The 24,120-nt window shown below is 37.1% G+C and overlaps 1 protein-coding gene across 11 annotated transcripts in view; it reads left to right on the top strand.

The window, feature by feature from the left end:
• The window catches only part of TMOD3 (tropomodulin 3), a 92,646-nt gene that overhangs the window by 60,305 nt on the left and 8,221 nt on the right, over positions 1 to 24,120 (top strand). For 10 of the 11 annotated variants that reach the window (XR_014059096.1, XR_014059095.1, XR_014059098.1 and 7 more), the window contains exons 4-9: positions 14,170 to 14,292; positions 15,498 to 15,587; positions 17,545 to 17,675; positions 19,400 to 19,507; positions 22,198 to 22,341; positions 23,920 to 24,064. Coding sequence is in view for 6 of the 11 variants with exons in the window: in XM_081508220.1 (XP_081364346.1) it covers positions 14,170 to 14,292; positions 15,498 to 15,587; positions 17,545 to 17,675; positions 19,400 to 19,507; positions 22,198 to 22,341; positions 23,920 to 24,064 (741 nt within the window). In the remaining 5 variants the exon portion in view is untranslated. The remainder of the gene's footprint in view (positions 1 to 14,169; positions 14,293 to 15,497; positions 15,588 to 17,544; positions 17,676 to 19,399; positions 19,508 to 22,197; positions 22,342 to 23,919; positions 24,065 to 24,120) is intronic. The other variant, XM_081508218.1, reaches the window with a different exon arrangement.

Raw genomic sequence — 24,120 nt, 5'->3', positions numbered from 1 at the left:
CTCTTTCCAAAATCTCATAGGAATCTTTCATTGTAAATTATTTTAAAAGGTCAATCAGGTGACTCCTCAATTCTTTTTTAAAGAAAAAAATTGGAAACTGCTAAAAGGAATAGTTATCCAACTACTTTCTCATATTCTGAGACTAGAGGATGATTAATTATACTTGTTACTTTTTCACTTAAAGGCACACTGTCTTTCTGGAGCTAAAATTATACAGAACTAGTGTGATGAAAGGGAATCCCCATAAAATTGAAAATTAGACATTTCTTGATTTCTCTTTTTGACCATGAACAAAAACTGTATACTCATGCCAAATTTCATCTTTCTGGATCATCTCAAAATGCCTTAAAAAGACCTACAGAGTAAGAATACTTGAGGTTTGTTAAATAGAAATAAATTAGTAATTTCAGTTTGTGATTTTTGAAATAATTGTAGTTGTACATTTTATGGAATTAAAAGCATAGGTCAAAATTTGAGAAGGAGGAGTTAATCCTAATTAGGTGAATTTTAAGGCATTATATCTTCAATGCATTTGAGAAATGTTTTGTCCTACACTAATAAATATCCTGCTTTTAATAATTGTAGTTTTTTTTGACAGCAAGAAGGTATTAGGGAGCTAATAAGGCACAGCTGTCAAAAGATATATTAAAGATTGTTTTTAAGTACATTGTTTACAGTAGAATCCACAATACACATCTATTAAAGTCATCTAAATCTAACCATCTTGTGCTGATCCTGGAATGTGAAGTCAAATGGGCCTTAGGAAGCATCACTGCAAACAACGCTAGTGAAGGTGATGGAATTCCAGTTGAGCTATTTCAAATCCTAAAAGATGATGCTGTGAAAGTGCTACACTCGATATGCTAGCAAATTTGGAAAACTCATCAGTGGCCACAGGACTGGAAAAGGTCAGTTTTCATTTCATTCCCAAAGAAAGGCAATGCCAAAGAATGTTCAAACTACCACACAATTGCACTCATCTTACATGCTAGCAAAGTAATGCTCAAAATTCTCCAAGCTAGGCTTCAATGGTACATGAACCGAGAATTTCCAGATTTCAAGCAGGATTTAGGAAAGGCAGAGGACCAGAAATCAAATTGCCAACATCTGCTGGATCATAGAAAAAGCAAGCGAGTTTCAGAAAAACATCTACTTCTGCTTTATTGACTTATGCCAAAGCCTTTGACTGTGTGGATCACAACAAACTGTGGAAAATTCTTCAAGAGATGGGAATACCAGACCACCTGACCTGCCTCCTGAGAAATCTGTATGCAGGTCAAGAAGCAACAGTTAGAACCAGACATGGAACAATGAACTGGTTCCAAATTAGGGAAGGAGTATGTCGAGGCTGTATATTGTCACCCTGCTTATTTAACTTATATGCAGAGTACATCATGCAAAATGCCAGGCTGGATGAAGCACAAGCTGGAAGCAAGATTCCTGGGGAAAATAACAATAACCTCAGATATGCAGATGACACCACCCTTATGGCAGAAAGAGAAGAACTAAAGAGCCTCTTCATGAGAGTGGAAGAGAGAGTGAAAAAGTTGGCTTAAAGCTCAACATTCAGAAAAGTAAGATCATGGCATCTGGTCCCACCACTTCATGGCAAATAGATGGGGAAACAGTGACAGACTTTATTTTGGGGGGCTCCAAAATCACTGCAGATGGTGACTGCAGCCATGAAATTAAAAGATGCTTGCTCCTTGGGAGAAAAGCAACCTAGACAGCATATTAAAAATCAGAGACATTACTTTGCCAACAAAGATCTGTCTAGTCAAGGCTATCGTTTTTCCAGTAGTCATGTATGGATGTAAGAGTTAGACTATGAAGAAAGCTGAGCGCTGAAAAATTGATGCTTTTGAACTGTGGTGTTGGAGAAGACTCTTGAGTGTCCTTTGGAGAGCAAAGAGATCCAACCAGTCCATCCTAAAGGAAATCAGTCCTGAATATTCATTGGGAGGACTGATGCTGAAACTCCAATACTTTGGCCACCTGATGCAAGGAACTTACTCATTGGAAAAGACCTTAATGCTGGGAGAGATTGGAGGCAGGAGGAGAAGGGGATAACAGAGGATGAGATGGTTGGATGGCATCACCGACTTGATGGACATGAGTTTGAGCAAGCTCCAGGAGTTGGTGATGGACAGGGAAGCCTGATATACTGCAGTCCATGGGATCGGACACTACTGAGCAACTGAACTGACTAACTGAAATCTAACTAGCTCAAGGTAGGAATGGTATCATGGTATCAAGTAATCTTGGTAAATATTAATGGAAATACCTTTCTTATGAGCCTACTTTGTTCAGAATATTGAGAAACTAAATATTTAAGAAAATTAAAACAGCATAATTGTAATATAATACTCCTTTTACTTGAAGATACATGTTAAAAGTTGGGAAGGTTTTTACTCTTTCTCCTTGAAATGTCACAGAAGACGTAACTGAGGCATAGACCAAGGGCGAAGGAGAGTATTCTTCCAGCTCTTTCTCACTCTTGAGAATATTGGAAACGCAGAGTTTTGACTGGTGACTATTTCTCATCTTCTTTTGATATACCTTGAGTGTTCTGTCTCCAGGATAGATAAGGCTTAGAGCCTGGCCATGGATTTGACACTTAGAGGAATATTTGGACCCAGTTTTCAATATTTTTTTACTGACTCTCACTTCACTTTGCTTTGCTAGGAGTCTTCCTCCCCACTTCTAATATCACACCTCCCCCTTACCTAGCCTAAGACTTTTTCCCCCTCATTTTCTCTTATTTCATAGACTGGAGCCTGTTGTACCTTGTACACTCACTCCAGTGCACCATCAAAGAATTCCTCCATTCGAGCCACTGATGCCCACAGTTTGGCTTCCTCCTCTCCTTGAAGAGCACGCCTGCACTCTCAGTTGGCCGTTAGGGTGGAGCAGCTCTTCTTTCTGGTGGTTTCCCTTCCTCTCGTGATAAAGGAATGCCCTTGGGTTTTCTTCTCAAGAATCTCCTATGCCCTGCTCTGCTTAACTTACTAAAGGTGGATTTAACGATTGCCTTAAACTAACGGTTTCTCATAAACTTTCCAGATTCTTTATTCACAGTTACCTTAACCTTCCAGAAAACTTACTACAGTCACTCTTTTCTGAAAGATGCTTCTCTCATCTTGCTGAGTACATGATTTCCTTGTGGAGAAAAGGCAAATCTGATTTCTTAGTTAAACCAGAAAGATCATAATTATAAACTGCCTAAATCAATCAGCAGGCGTATGTAACTGGCAGTGGGCAGTTGTTTTCCACTAACTTCAGAATAAAGACTGAGTCTATTTTTATGCTCAAATTTTGTGAGTTGTAAATGTCATTTATATACCTCTAGAAAGTGGTCTTCTCAGCCCAGTAGACTGGGCTACTTAAATTAGTCATGCAGATGCAGGCATCCCCTTTGCAGACTGGTCACTGTATCTTTTGAATGATTTCACTCACTACTCCTTTGGAGTGAGGAGTTAGCCCAATGGACTGTTCATCGTTCATGTTTTATGGAAAACTTTCCCTGAATAAACATACCTGCTCTGGATATTCCTTTCCCTCCAACGTGTCTATATATAATTTACATACTGCAGAGTTTTTATTTTTGTTGTTCCAGAATCTTGCACTGTGAGGCTCTAATGTTAGGTTTTTCATTTTAACTGATTTAAACTTGTTATATCCTCTTGATGAATTGCCCATTTTGTCATTATTAAGTGACCTTCTTTATCCCTGGTAATGTTCTTGCTCTGAAATCTAGTTTATCTGATATTAATATAACCAATATTGCTTTCTTTTGATTAGTGTTAGCATAGTATATCCTTTTCTATTTGTCCTGTCAGTTCTTTATTCCTTTTCCTCTTTTTTTTGTTTCATATCTTCCATATCTCTTCATAACCTTTTGAACATATGAAACATATGAATGTATGCAATATAGTGACTATTTTAATATCCTTACCTGCTAATTTTATCATTTGTTATTGCCAAGTCAGTTTTAATATATTGATTTTTTTTTTCTCTTCCTTATGGATTGAATTCCCCTACTTTGCAGGCTGGTAATTTTTATTGAATGCCAGACATTATGAATTTTAACTTTTTGACTGCAGGATATTTGACCTACAAATAGTTCTTGAGTTTCATTCTGAGACATGATTAAGTTACTTGGGAACAATTTGATCCTTTGGAGTCTTGCTTTTTAAGATTTGTTTGGTTGGGACTAGAGCTGTGTTCAGTTTAGGGCTCATCGTTTCTCCACTACTGAGGCAAGGGAGACCCTTCTAAGTTCCCTACCCAGTGCACCGAAGAAATAATGCTTTTGAACTGTGGTATTAGAGAAGACTCTTGAGAGTCCCTTGGACAGCATGGAGATCCAACCAGTCTGTCCTAAGAGAAATCAGTCCTGAATATTCATTGGAAGGATTGATGTTGAAGCTGAAACTCCAGTACTTTGGCCACCTGATGCGAAGAACTGACTCATTTGAAAAGACCCTGATGCAGGGAAAGATTGAAGGCAGGAGGAGAAGGGGATGACAGAGGATGAAATGGTTGGATGGCATCACCGACTCAACGGACATGAGTTTGAGTAAACTCCAGGAGTTGTTGATGGACAGGGAGGCCTGGCGTGCTGTAGTCCATGGGATCACAAAGCGTTAGACACGACTGAGCAACTGAACTGAACCCAGTGCCCTGTGAATTATGAGGTTTTCCAGTCTGGTCAGTGGGAGCACGTTCTATGCCCAGCCCTGCATGAGCCTGTGCACTGTTATTTCTAATCTTTTCAGTGGTTTTTTTTCCTTGGCCCAAGATAGTTTCATCATTTGCATGTGCTGATCCGTACTCTGCTGAATGTTAAAAGGCAGCCCTCTGCAGATCTCCAGAGTGTGCTCTCTGTGTGACTCTTCCCTCTCTGATGCTCTGTCCTATAAACACTGACTTGCCTCATCTTTCTGGACCTCAGCTGCGTCTCCTTGGTTCAGAGAGTTCCCCAGGCTCTGCCTGGGTTATTCCCTGTGCTTCAGCCTGGGTTCTCTTCTCCAGGCAGTAACGTGGGCAGTCATGGCGCTCACTCTGTTTCTCACCTCTTAGGAATCACTGTTCTTTTTTGCCTGATGATCAGTGTCTTCAAAACTTCAGAACTTCTTCCTTATATTTTGCCCATTTTGACATGCAGTCATGGGTAAATCCTGACCCTATTCCTCCATGTTGGCCAGAAACAGAAGACTCCAGAATCACATACTATAGATACATGATTTCCTCAACTAGAGTATAAGCTCCTCAAAGTAAAGAATCTCTTATTTTCCTTATGCTGTCTTTCTGGCTCATTATCTAGTCTATACAAGCTCACTAAGCATTTGTTGAATAAAGAGGCATTTATTGGGACTTCCCTGGTGATCCAGTGGTTGGAAATCTGCCTGCCAGTGCAGGGGACATGAGTTTGATCCCTGGTCCAGGAAGATCCCTCATGCTGCGGAGCAGCTAAGCCTGTGTACCACAACTACTGATCCCGCATGCCCTAGAGCCTGTACGCTGCAACAAGAGAAGCTACCACAATGAGAATTCTGTGCACTGGACCCAGTACAGCCAGAAATTAAATAAATTTTTTAAAAAATGACAAAGAGGCATTTATTGGTGATCATGTTGTAATATTGAGCAGGTGTCATGGGTGCTACTGGGTCAAAACAAAAATTCCTCTCCAGAATTTGCCCCCTGGTCCTTTGGTTTGTTTGATTTCAGGTTTGTACACTTCCTATCAAAAAGCTGTCCCAAAATCCCCTATGGACATTATAGTGGCTGAGTTCCCTTAATTCTTTTCTGGAACAGTGTAGCTTATAAACATACATGTAGTAAAGTTAGCTAGGACCTTTCTCTATAGAAATGAAATAACTAAGAGATGACTATTTCTATTTATTGTACTTTTTATATACTGAGCAAGGATGGGACCATGACAAAGACAATACTTAACATTCTGGTAGTTGTAACTTGTTATCAGAGCAGAAGAGATGAGGACTTTTGAAGAAAGGTCCTGGCAATAAAATTGTTAATATGGTTTGTAGTATTTTACTGATTTTTTGGAACAATAACAAGGGTCTTGGCAAAATATTCTTTTTTTCTTTTCTCCTCTTGGCACAAACACAGTCTGGATAAATGCCTACATTTAAGCTACTATTATATAAATTCTTATCTTGGTTTCTTCTATTTCCTTAGCTGCCATTTTGTAGTTGCAGAAACATTACTGAGCTATTTTAACATTCTTAGCAACCAAGAGTCATAGCCCTGCTTTTGTTTTATTGCATTTGGGAGTGGCGAGCATGTCATTTCCTACTTGTCAGAGATTTTTTATGATCTTATCATTCCTTATTTTGCTACAATGTAAAGAACTCTAATTTCAGTTTTTAAAAAATCCAGTTTTAGCCATTGCTTTGTTAAATAAGGAAATTAAAGTCGTTAGATAGAATGCTGTGTACTGAAGAACAGAAGTGAATAGCCATTTTTTTAGACATTGTATTATTTCAAATAAATACAGATATTAAAAGTTAGAAGTCAGGGCTTTCTGACCATACTTCAAGGAGAGAAAAAGTAAAATTAGTACAGATTACTCATCCTAATATTTTCAGAGCTGTAATTATACAGATTATCAACATGAGTAGGTAAAAGTGAGAACCAGGTAGGGAGCATTTTCAAAAATATCCATGCCTAGCCAATCTTCATTTTCTGAATAAAGAATCATGGATATAGACAGTTGGGACTTTATGCTTTTCAGTACTCCAGGATGGTTTTTGGAAAATGCTCTCTTTCTCTTTCACGTACACATGCAAGAAATTCCAAAGAAAATAATAAAGAATTAACATGGGTCTGTTGTGTTTACTGTATACCAGTTGCTTTATATGTGTTAAATCATTTTATCAGAATGAGATTGAGAATCCATGATTTGAAAAAACACATCAGAAGGAAGATGATCATAATAGTATACTAATGAAGTTTGTTAACAGATGGTTTTGAATAAAAGTAGTGTCAAATTTATGCATTTCCCTATCCACTGCAAACACACACACACACACACACACCCCTCTACACCCATACATAAGTGTACATTGAATAAAAGCTGAGCATTTCACTCATCCTGTAAGATGTTGAGGGCACGTATCACATTAATTGTTATAATGGAGATCTATTTATCAGCATCTCTTAGTAGTAATTAAGATTTGTAACTTAAATCTCATTTATATGAGACAAAATTAACACTCATGTTTAGAAAGGCATTTTCTGTTAATATAGAATTGATCAAGCAAGTTCGTTAACTATGTATTTCTCAGGAAACAGCTGATTTTGACACACACATTGTCTGGCTGAATGTGTCTCAGAAAATTACGTTTTTTTTTTTATCTTTATAATTTAGGGGGCCAAATATAAATTTACTCAAAAAGACTAAAAAAAAAAAAAAAGCCCTTATTTAATACATCAGCCCCTTAGTGTTTTTTTTAAAAAACATCTTTATTAAGGTGCAACCCATATCATAAAATTTACCCATGTAAACTGTACAACTCAATGGTTTTTAGTACATTCACAGAGTTGTGCCACAATCAGCACAGTCTTAAGTTTAGAATGTTTTTATTATCCCTGAAAGAAACCTTAAACTATGAGCAGCCAGTCTCTACTCCTCACTGGAATGCTCCAGCCCTAGGAGACCTCTCATCAAGTTTTTCTCTAATGGAATCATACAATATGTGTTTCCGACTGATTTCCTTCACTTAGCCTAATGTTTGGGTTGCGAGTTTCATCTGTGTTTTAGCGTGTATCAGTGCTTCATTCCTTTTTATATGGATCAATAATATTTCATTGTATGGAAACACACACTTTGTTTATCCGTTCATCAGTTGATGAACGTTTGGATTGTTTCAGCTTTTTAGCTATTACGAATAATGCTGCTGTGAACATTTGTGATTCCCAGGTGGCTCAGTGGTAAAGAATCCGCCTGCCAATTCTGCGGGCTCCATCCCTGGGTCGGGAAGATCCCCTGGAGGAGTAAATGGCAATCCACTCCAGTATTCTTGCTGAGAAAACCGTGCGGTCGCAAAGAGTTGGACACGACTGAGCGACTGAGCATACAATCTGCTTTCCATTTTCCTATGTACAAGTTGCTGTTTATACCTACTAGTGAAATTGCTGGGTCATATGGTGACTGTTTTTTAACAATTTGAAGAACTGCCAAATTGTTTTCTAAAGTGGCTGCGCCATTTTACATTCCCACCACCAGTATTAAGGTTCTGATTTCTCTGTATCCTGGTCAACTCTTGTCTTTTTGATTATAGCCATCTTTGTAGCTGTGAAGTGATAACACTCATTATGGTTTTGATTTGCATTATCCTAATGACTAATGGTATTGAGCATTTTTTCATGTGCTCTTAGACATCTGATACCTTCTTTAGATAAATGTTTCTTCAATCCTTTGCCTATTTTTGAATTGATGTCTTTTTATTCCTGATTTTTGTCACTCAATAAATATTTGATTTATTATTGATAAATATTCTTTGTATATTCTAGATTTTTTATCAAATATGTGATTTGAAATTGGTTTCTCTCATTCCAGAGCTTGTCTTTTCACATTCTTGGTGGTGTCAATTGCCCCACAAAAGTTTTAGATTTTTATATAGTCCAATTTATTTTTTCTTTTGCTGCTTGTACTTTTGTGTTATATCTAAAAAATCATCACCTAATTCAAAGTCATTGAGATTTACTCTTTTTTTTTTTTTTTTTTTTAGTGTTATAGTTTTAGCTCTGATATTTAGGTCTATAGTTCATTGTGAATTATTATTTTTGTATGGTGTAAGATATAAGTGTCCAACTTCGTTCTTTTGCTATTGTCCCAGCACCATTTGTTGAAAAGACAACTCTTGCTCAGTTGAATTGTCTTGATATCCTTGTGTTGATAGAAATTCAATTGACCATAAATATACTAATTTTTTTCTGGGCTCTGAACTCTGTTTCATTGATGTAAATGTCTTTCCTTGTACATCAAAACACTATCTTAATTACAATAACTGTATTAAGTTTTGAAGTTGGGAAATGCGAATCCTTCAGCTTTGTTCTTCTTTTTCGAGATTATTTGGCTATTCTGGGTTTCTTGGATTTCCACATGAATTTTAGTGTCACCTTGTCACTTTCTGCAAATAGCTGAGATTTGTTCAAGGGATTGTTTAAGTCTGTAAATCAATTTGGGGAGGACCCCTTAGGTTTTGTATTCGTAATACTAAACTTAAGTTCTGCCTGTTTTATCCTTTCTTAGAAATATTTTCTTTTAGTTTTCTATAAGATTTTATACATACTCATTAAAGTATAATTCTTACAGTATATTCATGTTAAACTAATCATGAAGAAATATGAAGTGATTATTTTTTGTATTGTTAAAAGCACAAAAGTGTATGAACTAAATACTGCTACAGCAAAAATCTCTACATACAGAGGAATTATGTAGAGGAGTATCAGAGGAGGCATCAAATTATTTCAGAGCTGTATAAATTAAGCAAAATTCTGTCACAGAATTTCCCTAAGTCCTTGGAAATTTTGTTTTGCTTTGTTGTTTGTTCTGATGAGATTCATTTTGTATTTGTAAGTATTAGCAAAGGTTTTTGGGGAAAAATTAGATATGAATAATGCCTTTATGGCCTGTAGGTAAGAATTACAAAAATAAACATTTTAGAGTTTTGTAACACTTTAGATTCCATTGGTCCCTAGAATAAGACGTGGGCAGCTATTTGATAGTTTATGTAGTTTTGTTTTCCAAGTGAATACCATAATCCAGTGGTTCTTAACATTGGCTGCTATGCATTAGAATTCCTAGAGAGCTTTTGAAAATCCAGATGTCCCATACAGCACATCAGACCAATTAAATCAGAATCTCGGTGAGTGGGCTAAGGTGTTGGGACTTGGACGTCAGAATTTATCAAAATTGTCCAGGTGAATCCACTGTGCAGCCAATGTTAGCCATGGTGATAGACATTTGAAAGTCCCAATAAGATTTTGCTCAGGAAAATATGATTATCCTGAAATGGCAATTAAAGGCATGCCATCTGAATTGTATGCCACTTTGTTATATCAGCCACTGTGAAAAGTGTGATAGAATTATCAGGATGTTATGATTTGGATTTGCCTTTGCCTGTGAACTAATGATAAAAGATTATCTAATAATCACCAGAATTCTAAAATTTGATGCTAGGAAGATTAATTATGTTCTGCCATATAGATAGGGATTTGAGTTGAAATATCCACTGCTAAAGGGTTAAGTTTGATAAACCACCAGTTTATTGGAAAAATAACTGGATCGAGAGTTTGGGAACCCGTGTTCTTGTGCTCACTCTGCTGTGTAACTTTGAACCAGGGTATTTAGGTTATAGTTTATACAGTGAGGTAATTGAACTGGAGGCGATCACTGAATTATTTATTCAGTAAATTGAATTGCCTGTTGTGAGCAAGGCAAGGATGTGGGGATGGAACAGAACATTGAAAACATGCCAAATGTGTAAGTGTAGCTATAGTGCAATGTTCAGGGAATTAAGGGAGCACAGTACTTCATCTGGTTCAGTATTGAGACAAATGTGATAGTTTTCCATTTAACAACCATTCACAAATCCTTTCTTCCTTGCTGGCAGAATTCATCTCTGAAATAGACTGAAAAGGCCAGATGTTGCTTTTCTAGCTACCCTTGCAGGGGGGCATGGCCCCAGTGCTGGTCAGTGAGACCAGAGGAGGAATCTGTTAGACAGTTTTCCTTAACAAAAGTTAGCAGTTGAGAAAGTTCCCTTCCTTCCTGTCATGACCTTGCTACATGAGGATGTGATATGTAGTGTTACAAAGATCATCTTGAGACTAATGGCCTGAGAACAAAGGCCTCCATGCTGGTTACAGTCAAAGAGAAAATATAGCCTGAATTTTTTATGTCAGCATTGAGCTACTGAACTAAACCTTCAGCCACCTCCCTGTGGAGTTATTAAATGAGATAAAAATACTTACTGTTCGAACCCTTGGTGCTTTGAGAGTGATCTGTAGATCAGTGGTCATCTGGGAGGGTGGTTAGAAAACAGATTCTTAGTGCTTGCATCAGACCTATTTGCATGAGTCTGCACTTTAATAGATCACTAGATGGATGACATGCACATTAAAGCTTGAGAAGCACCAGTTTAAACCACTTTGAATTAGGCATTCTGTTATATGCAGTTGAAAGCTTCCTTACTAATATAAGTACATTATAGTTTGCTAAAAAGACTTCTGATTCAGATGTAGGAAGTTGCAAGAGACTTCTTATTCTCACCAAAACAAGCAATATAAACTACATAATCACAGTTAAAAAAAAAAAACCCGGAGCTTGAAGACACAAATCTTAATGACTCCAGAAAGTGTTAAGTCTTCCATAAGAGAAGTAACCCTCTGCCTTCTTTCCTGACTGAAATATAGGGAAAAAGCAGAAACCACCATAGAGAGGACTAAGGAGAAGTCAGCCTAACTTTTAAACTTTCAATGGCTGTGTATGGGCTAACATGATAGAGTATAAACCAGTGAAGTTATAGTCTATGTAACTAAATAGTTTACAATTATAAAGTTCTGTCCACTAGAACTTTCTGCCATGATGGAAGTGTTCAGTATCTGTGCTAACCAGTGTGGTAGCTACTAGCCAGATGTAGCTGATGTGACTGAGAAGCTGAATTTTTAATTTTAGTTAATTTAAACCTAGTCACATATGGCCAGTGGCTACCATTTCGGGCAGTGCACTGCATGAGAAAGAGTGAGACTGTGCTGCCCTTTAGGTCTTCATTTAGTGTTAGAGATCCTACTCTAAGAACCAAGGCAGTGAAGCAAAGCTAAGAGAAATCCTGAGGCATGGTTTTAGCTCAGGAGATTGAGAGAAAGAGATAGGAGAACTGAGAGAAATCCCTTTCAGTCCACCTCCACGTTCACAAAGTGTAGAGGAGACAATACGAAAGTACGGCTGAAAGAAGTAGGCATCTCAGAGCTCTCAAAATCTCACCAGATCTCTAATCCCAGGCCTTGCTGAAGATTAAGTCCTGATCTTTCCTCAAGTGAGGAAATGAATCAAACTAAAGTTGCAGCAAAAAGGCCAAATTCAGCTCAACTGTAAAGCATATAACTTCAGTCTTGACCTGAAGGGCATGCCCCTTTCTGGGAGCAAATATCATTTCCTTTAGTCTCTGCTATACTTTTCTACAAAAATACCCAATACGAAATCAAAAATCTTAAGATACATGTGGCCCATAATCAAGAAGACAGTCAATAGAAGACCCAGAGATAATCCAGATATTGGTGTTATGAGTCAGAAACTTTGTGACAGAAATACCAGATCTGGTGGACAAGGTGCACCGCATGTATGACAGATGAGGAATTTTGGCAGAAACATGGAAACTTTTTTTTTTGAAAAAGAAACAGAAATACTAAAAAATAAGAAATATAATATCAGAAATTAAGATTTTTTAGATGGGCTATGGCACCCCACTCCAGTACTCTTGCCTGGAAAATCCCATGGATGGAGGAGCCTGGTAGGCTACAGTCCATGGGGTCGCTGAGAGTCGGACACGACTGAGCGACTTAACTTTCACTTTTCCCTTTCATGCACTGGAGAAGGAAATGGCAACCCACTCCAGTATTCTTGCCTGGAGAATCCTAGGGATGGCGGAGCGTGGTGGGCTGCCGTCTATGGGGTCGCACAGAGTCGGACACGACTGAAGCAACTTAGTAGTAGTAGCTGAAAATACCTGACAAGCTTTGGCCAGATTCCTGGGAGCAGTGTGCATTGTGGGAGGTTTCCTTATGAGTTACACTGACTGCTGTTTACCTTGAACAAGAATTATACAACACTCACTTCCCTGATGATTAAGCCCACAAACACATCTTTTGATAGAACACTGCGTAGATTTACCAGGCCACATCGCCTCACATATTTTCCTGGTAATTTTCTGATAGAAAAGAAAATAATTAAACTTCTGTGAAGACACACCTGTGAAGGCCTTCCTAGATTACTTCGTTACAATTTTTGCCTCTCAGGAAGTAAATGAGAGGCAGTCTTGGTAACTTGGTCCCACTGTGTAAGTATATCTTGTTTGGTCAGCTTGTGCTGAAGTTATATCATTATCATTTTCCATTCCCTTCACATTTTCAGTTTTTCATTGAACATATGGTAATAAAGTACCAAATTTTCACATACCAAGAACTGTGGGTTTCTAGAAGAACTATTTTCTTAAGTAACCTTGTTACTGTCCATCAAGGCTTAGAAGAACAGTGCCAGAAGGTTTCAGATGACCACTCAAGACATACAGAAATCTCTTTTCAAGTAGAACTTAAATTTTTGGAAGTTTTTTTAAATGTATTTATTTTATTTTTGGCTGCATTGGATCTTCGTTGCTGTGCAAGGGCTTTCTCTAGTTGGGCAAGTGGGGCTACTCTTCCTTGTGGTGCACAGGCTCCTCATTGCGGTGGCTTCTCTTGTTGCAGAGCCCAGGCTCTAGGGCACAGGGGCTTCAGTAGCTGTGGTGTACAGGCTTAGCTGCTCTGTGCCACGTGGCATCTTCCCCAGCACTGAATACGTGTTCCCTGCATTGGCAGGCAGATTCTTAACCACCAGGGAAGTCCAAATTTTTGGAAGTTGAATTGCCTCTGCCATGACCCAAGGGATTCTAGCAGTTCTTTGCTTAAGAATAAGAAAGTGAATTGTTCTATTTCCTTAATCTGTTTATAGATTTCTTATGATTTATTTTTTTAAATATTTGTAGAATAGCTCATTATTACTCCAAAAAGAGCCTATTTTACTTTCACAAATGGGAAAAATTCTCAGTTAATTTTTTTTTTGTTCTGACTCTTATGGCCAGAATATTGCATTGGAAACATAAATACATACTGAAGATGAAACAGAATTATTGTAGATGTTAATTTTAAGAGTTCTTAATAATGAATTGTATTTATTTTGGGGGGTATCACTGATTAAAAATGCTGTGATAGCTTCAGGTGAACAGCAAAGGGACTCAGCCATACATACACATGTTATAGATGTTAATCTTGACTTTTTATTTCAGCTTCAGTTGTACATACTTCTAATAATTTCTGTTAGAACAAAATGGTAATGAGTTACTAGTAGTAATAGTGAAATTAACAAACTGCTTTATTTTACAGGGAAAATATTTATCCCCAAACAGAAAACTGTACAGACTTTTACAGAAGAAAAAGTATCTCTTGATCCAGAACTAGAAGAAGCTTTGACAAGTGCTTCTGATACAGAATTGTGTGACCTCGCAGGTATCTCCTAAAATAAATTAATTTGTGAGTGAGAATAGAGGGGGAAAATGTCCACACACACCTGTATTCACTATACAAATGCTGGCTTTGCCTAGTGAACTGCTCCTGAATATGTAACCATGTATTTGGCTTTGTTTTTAACACTATAAATCTGACATAAAGGATTTTGTTTCTTTAAATTCTCTTAATGATGAAATTTTAATGTTAATGGAATTTATTGATTATTGGATGTCTTTCTTCCCCCTTGTTGCCATCTTTGAAAGTCTTTATAAAAGACTTTCATCAGCTGGGGCTCAGCTAAAAGCTGTCTCCAAGGTCAACTGGTATCCCATTTTATCAGAAGACCCAGAAATGGGTAACTGGAAATTAGATAAAATAGTCAGTCCTGAGCTATAATCCCACTTCCCTAACTTTTCTGAAGTTAGATGGAACTCCACACCTACCTGTGATTTTCATTACCCATTTCGTACCTGGACCAGTGTCTGCCCCCAGCTACCTCCACCCACACCCATTTTCCTCTTAGATAGAAAAATATGGTGCATGGGAAGATCTTAGTACCAAACAACCCCAAGAATTAACAAGAGAAGGACAGTCAGGGTGTGGTACCACACCTGGAGCAGGTATCTTATTCCCTGGGGGGCTGAGGACTAATGAATTTGTAAACAGTACATTCAGAATGGAATGGGCCGGTATAGTAGTAGCTTCTGCCTCATTTGTGGAAAAGGGCAGCAAAAACAAACCCAAATTTATTTCTAGTCCTAAGGGATGTGATTTTAATCTTAAATGTGAGAATTCAACTGTACTTTTTAGTGCTCTGCTCTCAGCTGAAGTACAAATGTAAATTAATATTTGTAGTCAAGGTTAAGTTGAAAAATCTGTTTTTTATAGCATTCTGTTTGGAGAAACATTGTGAAAAGGGTGGATAGCAGTAGATCATTTCCATTTTCTCTCTTGGCCACCAGATGGAGCTAAGCACAGGTTTACATTTAGGGTCAAGCTGGCTCCAGCTGTCTAAATTCAGAAGTGGGGAGAAAGTACAAGGGTATTGATAAGAACGAGATTGTAGGGGATTTTTTTAATCATGTTGTCTCCTTTTTTGGGCTACAAAATGTGTGTTTAATTGAATATGAAAGTGTCCAGAGAATATTAAAATCGTTGATAGAAATTTGGGGGTATAAAATAACATTCTTTTTCTATATTTATAGCTATTCTTGGGATGCACAATTTGATAGCGAATACACAGTTCTGCAACATAATGGGAAGTAGTAATGGTGTCGACCAAGAACATTTTTCAAGTAAGAACTAATGCTTTGTGAATTCTAATCTTTTGTTAATTATGTTTTGTTTCCTCCACGTAATAACTTAAGTATTTGCATGCCAAATGTTATGTATGTGTACTGGAATCCTGATTCCAGTTGTATGGTATTGACATAGAAAATCATTGAAAATAGAATATTAAATATTGTATGCTTAATGTGTCAGCAGACATAATAGGAACCACTCTCACCTTACTAAATAATGCTAATGGTAAATGCTATAAAAACCAGTCAAACTTGGCTTTAATTGGCATTCTGTTTTCAGTGTTCCTAATTTTCCGGAAATCTACAACAGTGCTGACAAAGAAACTATATTATAAAATCAGATTCAGGAGAAAGCAAAGAATTCTTCAGCCCCTAAACCTTTTTGTCTGACGCAATGTTAGACAAAAGCAAAGCTTTTTTAAAAATTTATAAGACATTTTAAAACTACAAAAATAATGCATATTGTGTAGTAAATTCAAACGTGACTTAAGTGCACAAGAAGTAAGTGTCTCTGTTCACAGCCTACTTCCTGCACCACCACTCCACCTCAGCCATGACTTAACGATTTGGAATGTATCCTTCCCGACTTCGTGTTATGCTTATATAAACTTATATATGTACACATGTTACAAACAATCTTTTCTTTCTTCTTCTTCTTCTTCTTCTTCTTTTTTTTTTTTTTACAAAAATTAGATCATACAAGAGGTATTTCTTATTACTTAAGTTTTCAATAATAATACTGCTGGCTAATTTTTTTTGTTTGTTTGGAATGCTTACCATGGGCCATGTTCTTCTGCACACAGCTCTTGAATGTAAATTGTTCTCAATTCTCACAACAGTTCTATGAAATAAGTGTTATCATCTTTAATTTGCCTGTGAAGGAGCTGAAGTTTTAGAATGATGAAGTAACTAGCTTTAATATCCCATGAAGTAAGTGGTGAGGATTTTAATCTATGCTATATAGTATATTGCTTAGCAACATATCACATTTCCTAGTGAGTGCATATAGATTTACCTCATTCAGACATCTTTATAACATTCCATTTTATGAATGTCCTATAATTGGCCATTCTCCTTTTTTTTTTTTTTTTACTCTTTATTGTGGAAATGTTCAAGTATACATAATAGAAGAGGGGATAACATATCCATTATCCAGCTTCAACTGTTTTTCACATCTTGCCAACTCTGTTTCATCCACTGACTGCCTTCCTCCCATCCATTCTACTTTGTTCCCTGAAATGTTTTAAAGCAAATCCTGTTTGTTTATATTACTTAACCCATTTCCATATGTGTCTCTCGCAAAGGCTCTTCTTATAACATAACCACAATGCCATTATCAAACTTAAAGATTATGAGTAATTCTTTTGTGTCGTCTAATAACCAGTCCATGATCAGATTTTCCGCATTCTCTCAAAAATGTCATTGCACAACTGGTTTGTTCCAATCAGGATCCAGAAGGGTCACACATTTCATTAGGTTGTCTTTTTTTTCGTTCCTCTTAATTTCTTAACAGTTGTTAAGATTTTGTCATATTAGAACTTTGAGTTATGAGGTTTTATCATATTAGAACTTTATCTTGAACGTTGCTAAAAGTAAATGGGATCACCATTTGTGTCAGCTTGTATCAGCAAATATATTTTTGTGATAAAGATATCTTGTAATGCACCAGGAGACAAGAGGCAGTGAAAATACTCATTTTTGAAGGCTGATACATTGCAAACAAATTAAATGTTGAATTATGTTTGGTATTTATATTCAGTAAAATTTTATTTCAGTGGTTTGTGTGTCAGCCCATAAATGATCTTTTAGAAATTTGGGGAAAGAAACTTATAAATTAGTTCTACTGAATGTGTGTGTGTGTGTTTGTGCTATGTGTTTCCAAGTTAATATATGCACTCACTATAATAGTGTCAATCAGTGACATGCTTGCTCTTTCTATTTGTTACTGCAGATGTGGTAAAAGGGGAAAAGATTCTTCCAGTATGCGATGAGCCCCCAAATCCAACCAACGTTGAAGAAAGTTTAAAGAGGATTAAAGAAAATGATGCTTGTCTTGTTGAAGTTAATTTGAATAATATAAAGGTAGGTGTGATAAGCAGGCAGAAAGCTGTTTTGAGTTGTTTTGACTCAGTTGGATCTAGGCTGACAGCTGGGTAGTTTTGATATAAGCTGATCCCTTCTACTTAGCGGTCAAGTTTTTACCTCAAATAGTATGCTAACAGAGATTTCTTTGATTTTAGAAGTTAAGTGTAACAGTATTTTCTGATTTACTTTTTAAAGGCTATCATATATTAATAGAAATATAAACTCTGCAGATGTCAGTATATCTCTTGGGCTTCCAAAGTACTCCCCTCTTATAAGAGCATTTTAGTCTTTCAGTTTTTGTCTTTTTAATCAGGTCCCTTGATATATAATGTAGATGTTGTGAAATTCTCCCTGTCTAGTGTGCACTTCTGTGAGTTAAAGCAAATGCATACAATTGCACCACCACCACTGTCAGATGTAGAACATGTCACACCCCTTTGTCATCATTCCCTGCCACCAGCTCCAGTCCCTGACAACCATGGATCTGTTTTCTTTCCATTACCGTTTTGCTTTCTCCAGAATTTTCATATAAATGGAGTGATACAGTGTGTAGCTGTTGAGTCTGGTTTCTTTCACTTAGCATAATGCTTGCGAGAGCCATCCATGCTGTTGCATGTCTCAGTGGTTTGCTGTTTTGTGTTGCTGAGCAGTATTTCTTTGGATGTGCCGTGGTTTGTGTGTCCATTCATGAGCTGATAAACTTACTTAAGAGACTTAAGAGTTGCTTCCAGTTTGGGATAATTATAAATAAAGCCACTATACACATTCACATACAGGTTTTTGTGTGAATATATGTTTTCATTTCTCTTAATTACACACCTAGAAGTGGGCTTTGTGGGATCTTACTGGGATTTTTAAAATACAACTCTTCCGTGAAGTAAAGAAAGAAGAAATGAGTTAGGAGAGCATAGGGATAATTAATTACCAAAGAGTAAACTCAGATGATCTCTTAGGTATTATTAGCCATTGTATAATAGCCTTGTTACAGATTCCTCATTTTAAATGTTAATTTATCTGAATTGAAGACAGAGAGAACATCTGGAAATTACAGGAACCTAGGGAGTAAGACCTCTGTGCTCTTTCTGTGGGTGTTCCTTCCTGTGAGTGGAGGCAGGAAAGCCTTGGAAAAAGCTAATGTGCCTAGTTGATCAGTAATCTTTTTTTTTTTTTTTTAATTTAGTTCTCATGTATCTTGGTCTCTAAATCAATAGTAATGATCTGAAAATAACCAGGCTACAGGAAGTTGAAGTCTTGATACTAAGAGGAAAAACAGATGTCTCCTAAAACTGTCTCTTTCCTCATTTCAAGTTAATCTCTCTTAACACCTTATAGCTTGTGACTGAGAACAGTATGTCATCTTCCTCAGAAATCACTATAAGTAGATTCCCACATCTTTCTCTTTGTAGAAAAATGGAACCATTTTAAATACTCATAATATAAATAATTAAAAAGAGAATAGTGAGAATTTTCTTTAACCTCATGCTAGAAAAGCAGTGATGTATGCTTTGCTCTATGCCAACAGTTTGTGCAGATGTACCGTACTAGAAAAGTCAGAGATGAGGCGGCTGAGTTGTTAGTTTTCATTTGTAGGCCAGTGGTTATATGTCACATCATTTCTGAGTACATTTTAAGCAAAAGAGAAAGTAGAGATGTCTTTGATTATTGGACTGAATTTACTGAAAACTAAAATGTAATAATGTTTCAAATTTTTGTCTTTCAAGAATATCCCAATTCCAACCCTAAAAGATTTTGCAAAGGCTTTGGAAACCAACACACATGTGAAATATTTCAGTCTTGCAGCCACCCGAAGCAATGACCCTGTTGCTATTGTAAGTAAGCTGTGACTAATAATATTGAAATTATGACTGTGTAATACCAGGGTGTGTTACAAAGGTGATTAAACTGGTTTTATGCAAAGATTTACTTTTTTTAATTCAACTATACTTCAATAAAAAATAAATTTAAAAATAAATAATTTTAGTGTAGTTTAAAAAATTCTGTGTTCTAAGAGCTACTGTTAGTAACCATGATGTTCAGCAGTCAATAAAAGCAAGTATCAGTTTAAAAAAATTTTTTTACTCTTTTTTTCAATTTCTGTACTCACTATTAGGCAATACATTATTTACTATCCTTTTATATTTATTTTTTTCCATGTATTCTTTGAAATTTTTAAAACATGAATGGAATCATGCAGTATAAGCTGTTCTGCAACTAAATTTTTCACTTTAATATATCTTAGAGGTCTTTTCATATCAGCATATGAAGTTCTACATCATTCTTTTAAACCTGTAGAGGGTTCCATTTATGGATCTACAGTGTTGGGTTTTTATCGATGCTTTTTATTTGTCTGTTGAAGTGATCATGTGGTTTTTCTCCTTTATTCAATTAATATATATTACATTGCTTAATTTTTGTATGTTAAATCAACTTTGCATTTCTGGAGGGAATCCATGACCATGATATAAGCCCTTTTCTTCTTGACTTTGAGGGTATCAGTCTGTTTCATTCTCCTCCTACCTGCTTGGACATTCTCCCTCTGGTCCCTAAACTGGTTCCTTCTCATCTCCTCAGCATCTGAACTTCTAAATGGCTCAGAGCTTGGCCCTAGTCCCTGTTCTTTTCTTTGTCTACGCTACTTTCCGGGTGACCTCATTCTGTTTCATTGCTATATATTATCCATGTATGCCAGAGACTCCCAACATTATCATCTCCAGTTCATACTTCTCCCCTGAACTCCAAGCCCATGTTCAGCTTCTCCTTAACAGCTTTACTTGGATGTCTAACAGATGTCTCAGACCGAAATCCCAAACCAGATTCTTCCATCCCGTACCTGCCTCTCTCACATTCTTCCCTATCTCACTAAATGGAAACGTCATTCTTTCATTTGCTCAAGTCAAGATAATAATAATGGAGTGACTTCCCTTTCTCACAACCTTAAATGTATATCCCACTGTGTCTTCAGATATTTCCTTTATATCCAGCCACTTCTCATCATCTTCACCACCACCACCCTGGTCCAAGCCACTGTCTTCTCTCATCTGTCTTCTCTCTCATTGCAGTGGGCTCCTAACTTAACTGCATGCTTCCACCTTACCTACCCCAAAGCCAGCTCTTTATACAGCATCACAAGTGACTCTTAAAACTTAAATGATTTCATTCCTATACTCAGAAGCCTCCAGCAGATCCCTGTCTCACTAAGTAAAAATCAGATTCTTTTAGTGGCCTAGTAAAGCCTTACCTGAGGAGACTCACCTCCTTTCTTGCTGTTTCTTTCATTTTATTCCAGCTGTACAGCCTCCTTGCTCCTATCTCCCTAAAGATACTCCACATAGTTTCACTTCATCACTTAAATTACTTGAGTCCTCGCTCAGATGTCACCTTCCAGGGGAGGCCTTTCCTGAGCCCTGTATATAAGATAGCAAGCCAGCTCTTCCCCCAACACTCCCCATCCACCCTGCTTTGCCTTTTTTTCCTCCTCCATAGCCCTTTTTACCATCTGACATTATGTTTTGCTTTCTTATTATCTGGGCCCCCCACTAAAATGTAAGTTCCATGAGGTAGAGACTTGTGTGTTTTACTTCAGAATCTATAGAGCAGAGCCTATCAAAAATAGTCCACTGGTAACATTTTAATAAATGTGGGTACAAATGGATGGATACGGAATTTATCTCAGGTCACATGGCCAGTTGTTGCTAATAGGAAGTTCAGGAGTGTAGATACGTGCCCCAAGTTCTTTATAGTGTGGCTGCCCCTGTTGCCTTTAACTTGACTTTAAGTTTGATCTTACCCCATGGTCTCTGGAGTTTGGCCTTTCTTTTGACCCCTCTGCAGGGCTGTATTAATAAACTCACATTCATATTCTTCCACTACCCCCCTCCCCAGCCCTTCTCTTTCCTCTCTGCTCACTTACAGGCTTTGTTAATTAATCAATATAGCCTTTATTAAGCACTGGGTCAAATGCCTAGCACTGCCACATCCTGTCAGAAATTGTAATGCAAGCAGATGGAAGACACTGTTCTCTGAGGTGGTGAATATTTAGTTAGACCCATTTCCATAGTTCTTATGCTCTAGCAGTTCCAGTTATTTGTGTCCTTTTGGTTCTTGCTTTGGAAATTAGTTCGTAATTTCCCCTCATTTGGGCTTCACTGTAACCTAGCTGCAGCAGGACCCAAGTAAGAAAACTTGTTCCAAAGAGACATTGATGAAGTTATTCCTACACAGAGATTGAGAGAAAGTCTGAGAAACATGGGGGAAAGAAGCAAGAAGCAGAAGCGTGAATGAATAGCAGTAGAGAGTGTTACCGATAGAGAATTATACATGACAACAAATTTAAAGTTTGTGACCAAGTGCATGTGAAAAGTAGACACATGTGAGATCTGTGAGTGGCCTGTCAAGCTTAAACAATCTAATAGGAAACATTAAGGCAGCTGTATTGCTTTGTGTATTTCTTCAGGCTTGTTCAGTGTTTATTTACCAGGTGCTATCAAACTAATCTCCAACTATTTTCTGTAATTTCCAGGCTTTTGCAGATATGCTAAGAGTGAACAAAAATTTGAAGAGCTTAAATGTGGAATCCAACTTTATTACAGGAGTTGGGATTCTAGCACTGATTGATGCTTTGAAAGAGAACGAAACCCTGATGGAGCTGAAAATTGACAACCAGGTTGGTGGTCTACAGCAGCAGCTTTGAAGAAGCTGCAGCCGACACTCCGTGCAGGGCTTGGGGACTCAGGAGGCAGGCAAAAGGAAAACTTTCCAAGGAGCCCTTGGGAAGGCAGAGGCCTGAAAAAGGATGAGAACTTTTGAGGCATCCAGAATCTTAATGTATAGAAAGGTATTCAAGCAGCTCTCCCTGGTTGGTCTGTAGAGGATTGAGGTTGAACTAGAAGGATTCTTAAAGGTGACAGTCCAGCCTCAAAGTTTTCAGTTTTTAGGTAGCAAGAGCCACATAATAACTTTTTTGTGGCTATAGCATGTCAGTCCCAGACACGAGGTGAACAGAATAGTTCATGAAAAACAGAAAACTCCAGTATCCAGGATACCCTGAGGACACAGCTTCCGTCCAGCCACATTGGGTGCTGACCCCCTAAGATATTGCTCGATCACCCAGAGCCAGATGCACTTTTCTTTAGAGAAGTAGAGAAACACACGTTAGAAATGTTTCCATCCAGAGTCTAGTTAACTAAGAATAAAACAACATATACATTTGACTGAAATACTTCAGTTTATTTTATTTGAAAAGCGACTTGAGTTATTTTTTAAAATATGTGGTAAATGACACCCTCAATTCTTCAATGTAAATAAATTTTGTAGATTATGAAGATAGAATTATATCTTAAAATTTAACCAGAATGCTATTTAATCAATGTTTCCAATCTTTTATTGAGATTTAATTCACATACCATAAGATTTACTTGTTTAAAGTATATAGTGAAACGGTTTTTAGTACATTCATAGAGTTGTATAACCATCACCACTGCCTAACTCCAGAACACTTCCATCACCCCAAAAAGAGATTCAAACCCACTAGCAGTCAATTCCTATTCACCTCTCCCACCAGCCTCTGGCAGCCACTGATCTACTTTCTGTCTCTATGCATTTGCCTATTTGGGACAGTTCATATACGTGGAGTTATGTAATACGCAGTCTATTGTGTCTGCCTTCTTTCACTTAGCAAAATGTTCTGGAGGTTTATTCATGTGGTAGTATGTTATCAGTACTGTTCTTTTTTTTATGGTTGAAGAATCTGTTATACTTGGGTAGTTTCCACTTTTTGGATTGTAGAAATATGTTGCTATGAACATTCGGGTGCAAATTCTTATGTGTATGTTTTCATTTCTCATGGGTATATACCTAGGAGTGTAATTGCTAGGTTACATGGTAACCCCACACTTAACTTTTTGAGGAATAGCCGAATTGTTTTTCATAATAGCTGCACCATTTTACATTCCTGCCAGCCTGTCTGAAGCTCCTAATTTTTCCATATATCTTGCCAATACTTATTATTGTCCATCTTTTTGATTATAATCATCCTAGTGGGTATGAAGTGGTATCTCATTGTAATAATCCACATTTTTTTGATGTCTATATGATCATAGACTAAACTTATTTTTTTTTATCTTATATGTTGTAAGAATTGGGAAAATATTTTTAAAGAATCAGCATGTACATGAATGTCTTAGACTTGACTTATATTTTGAACTAGCTTATTAATGCTATTGTTTATTTCTAATTATTCCAGAGGCAGCAGTTGGGGACAGCTGTAGAATTGGAAATGGCCAACATGCTCGAGGAAAATACCAATATCCTTAAATTTGGATATCAGTTTACTCAGCAAGGACCCCGAACCAGGGCAGCTAATGCAATAACAAAAAACAATGACTTAGGTAAGACATACTTAGTATGAAATCAAAATTCTGAACTGTATAAAGCTAATGTATTG

This window comes from Giraffa tippelskirchi, chromosome 7 (genome assembly GCF_054371585.1).
Source record: "Giraffa tippelskirchi isolate mGirTip1 chromosome 7, T2T-mGirTip1v1.2.pri, whole genome shotgun sequence".
NCBI classification, from domain to species: domain Eukaryota; kingdom Metazoa; phylum Chordata; class Mammalia; order Artiodactyla; family Giraffidae; genus Giraffa; species Giraffa tippelskirchi.
This window is presented reverse-complemented; position numbering and strand designations above follow the sequence as displayed.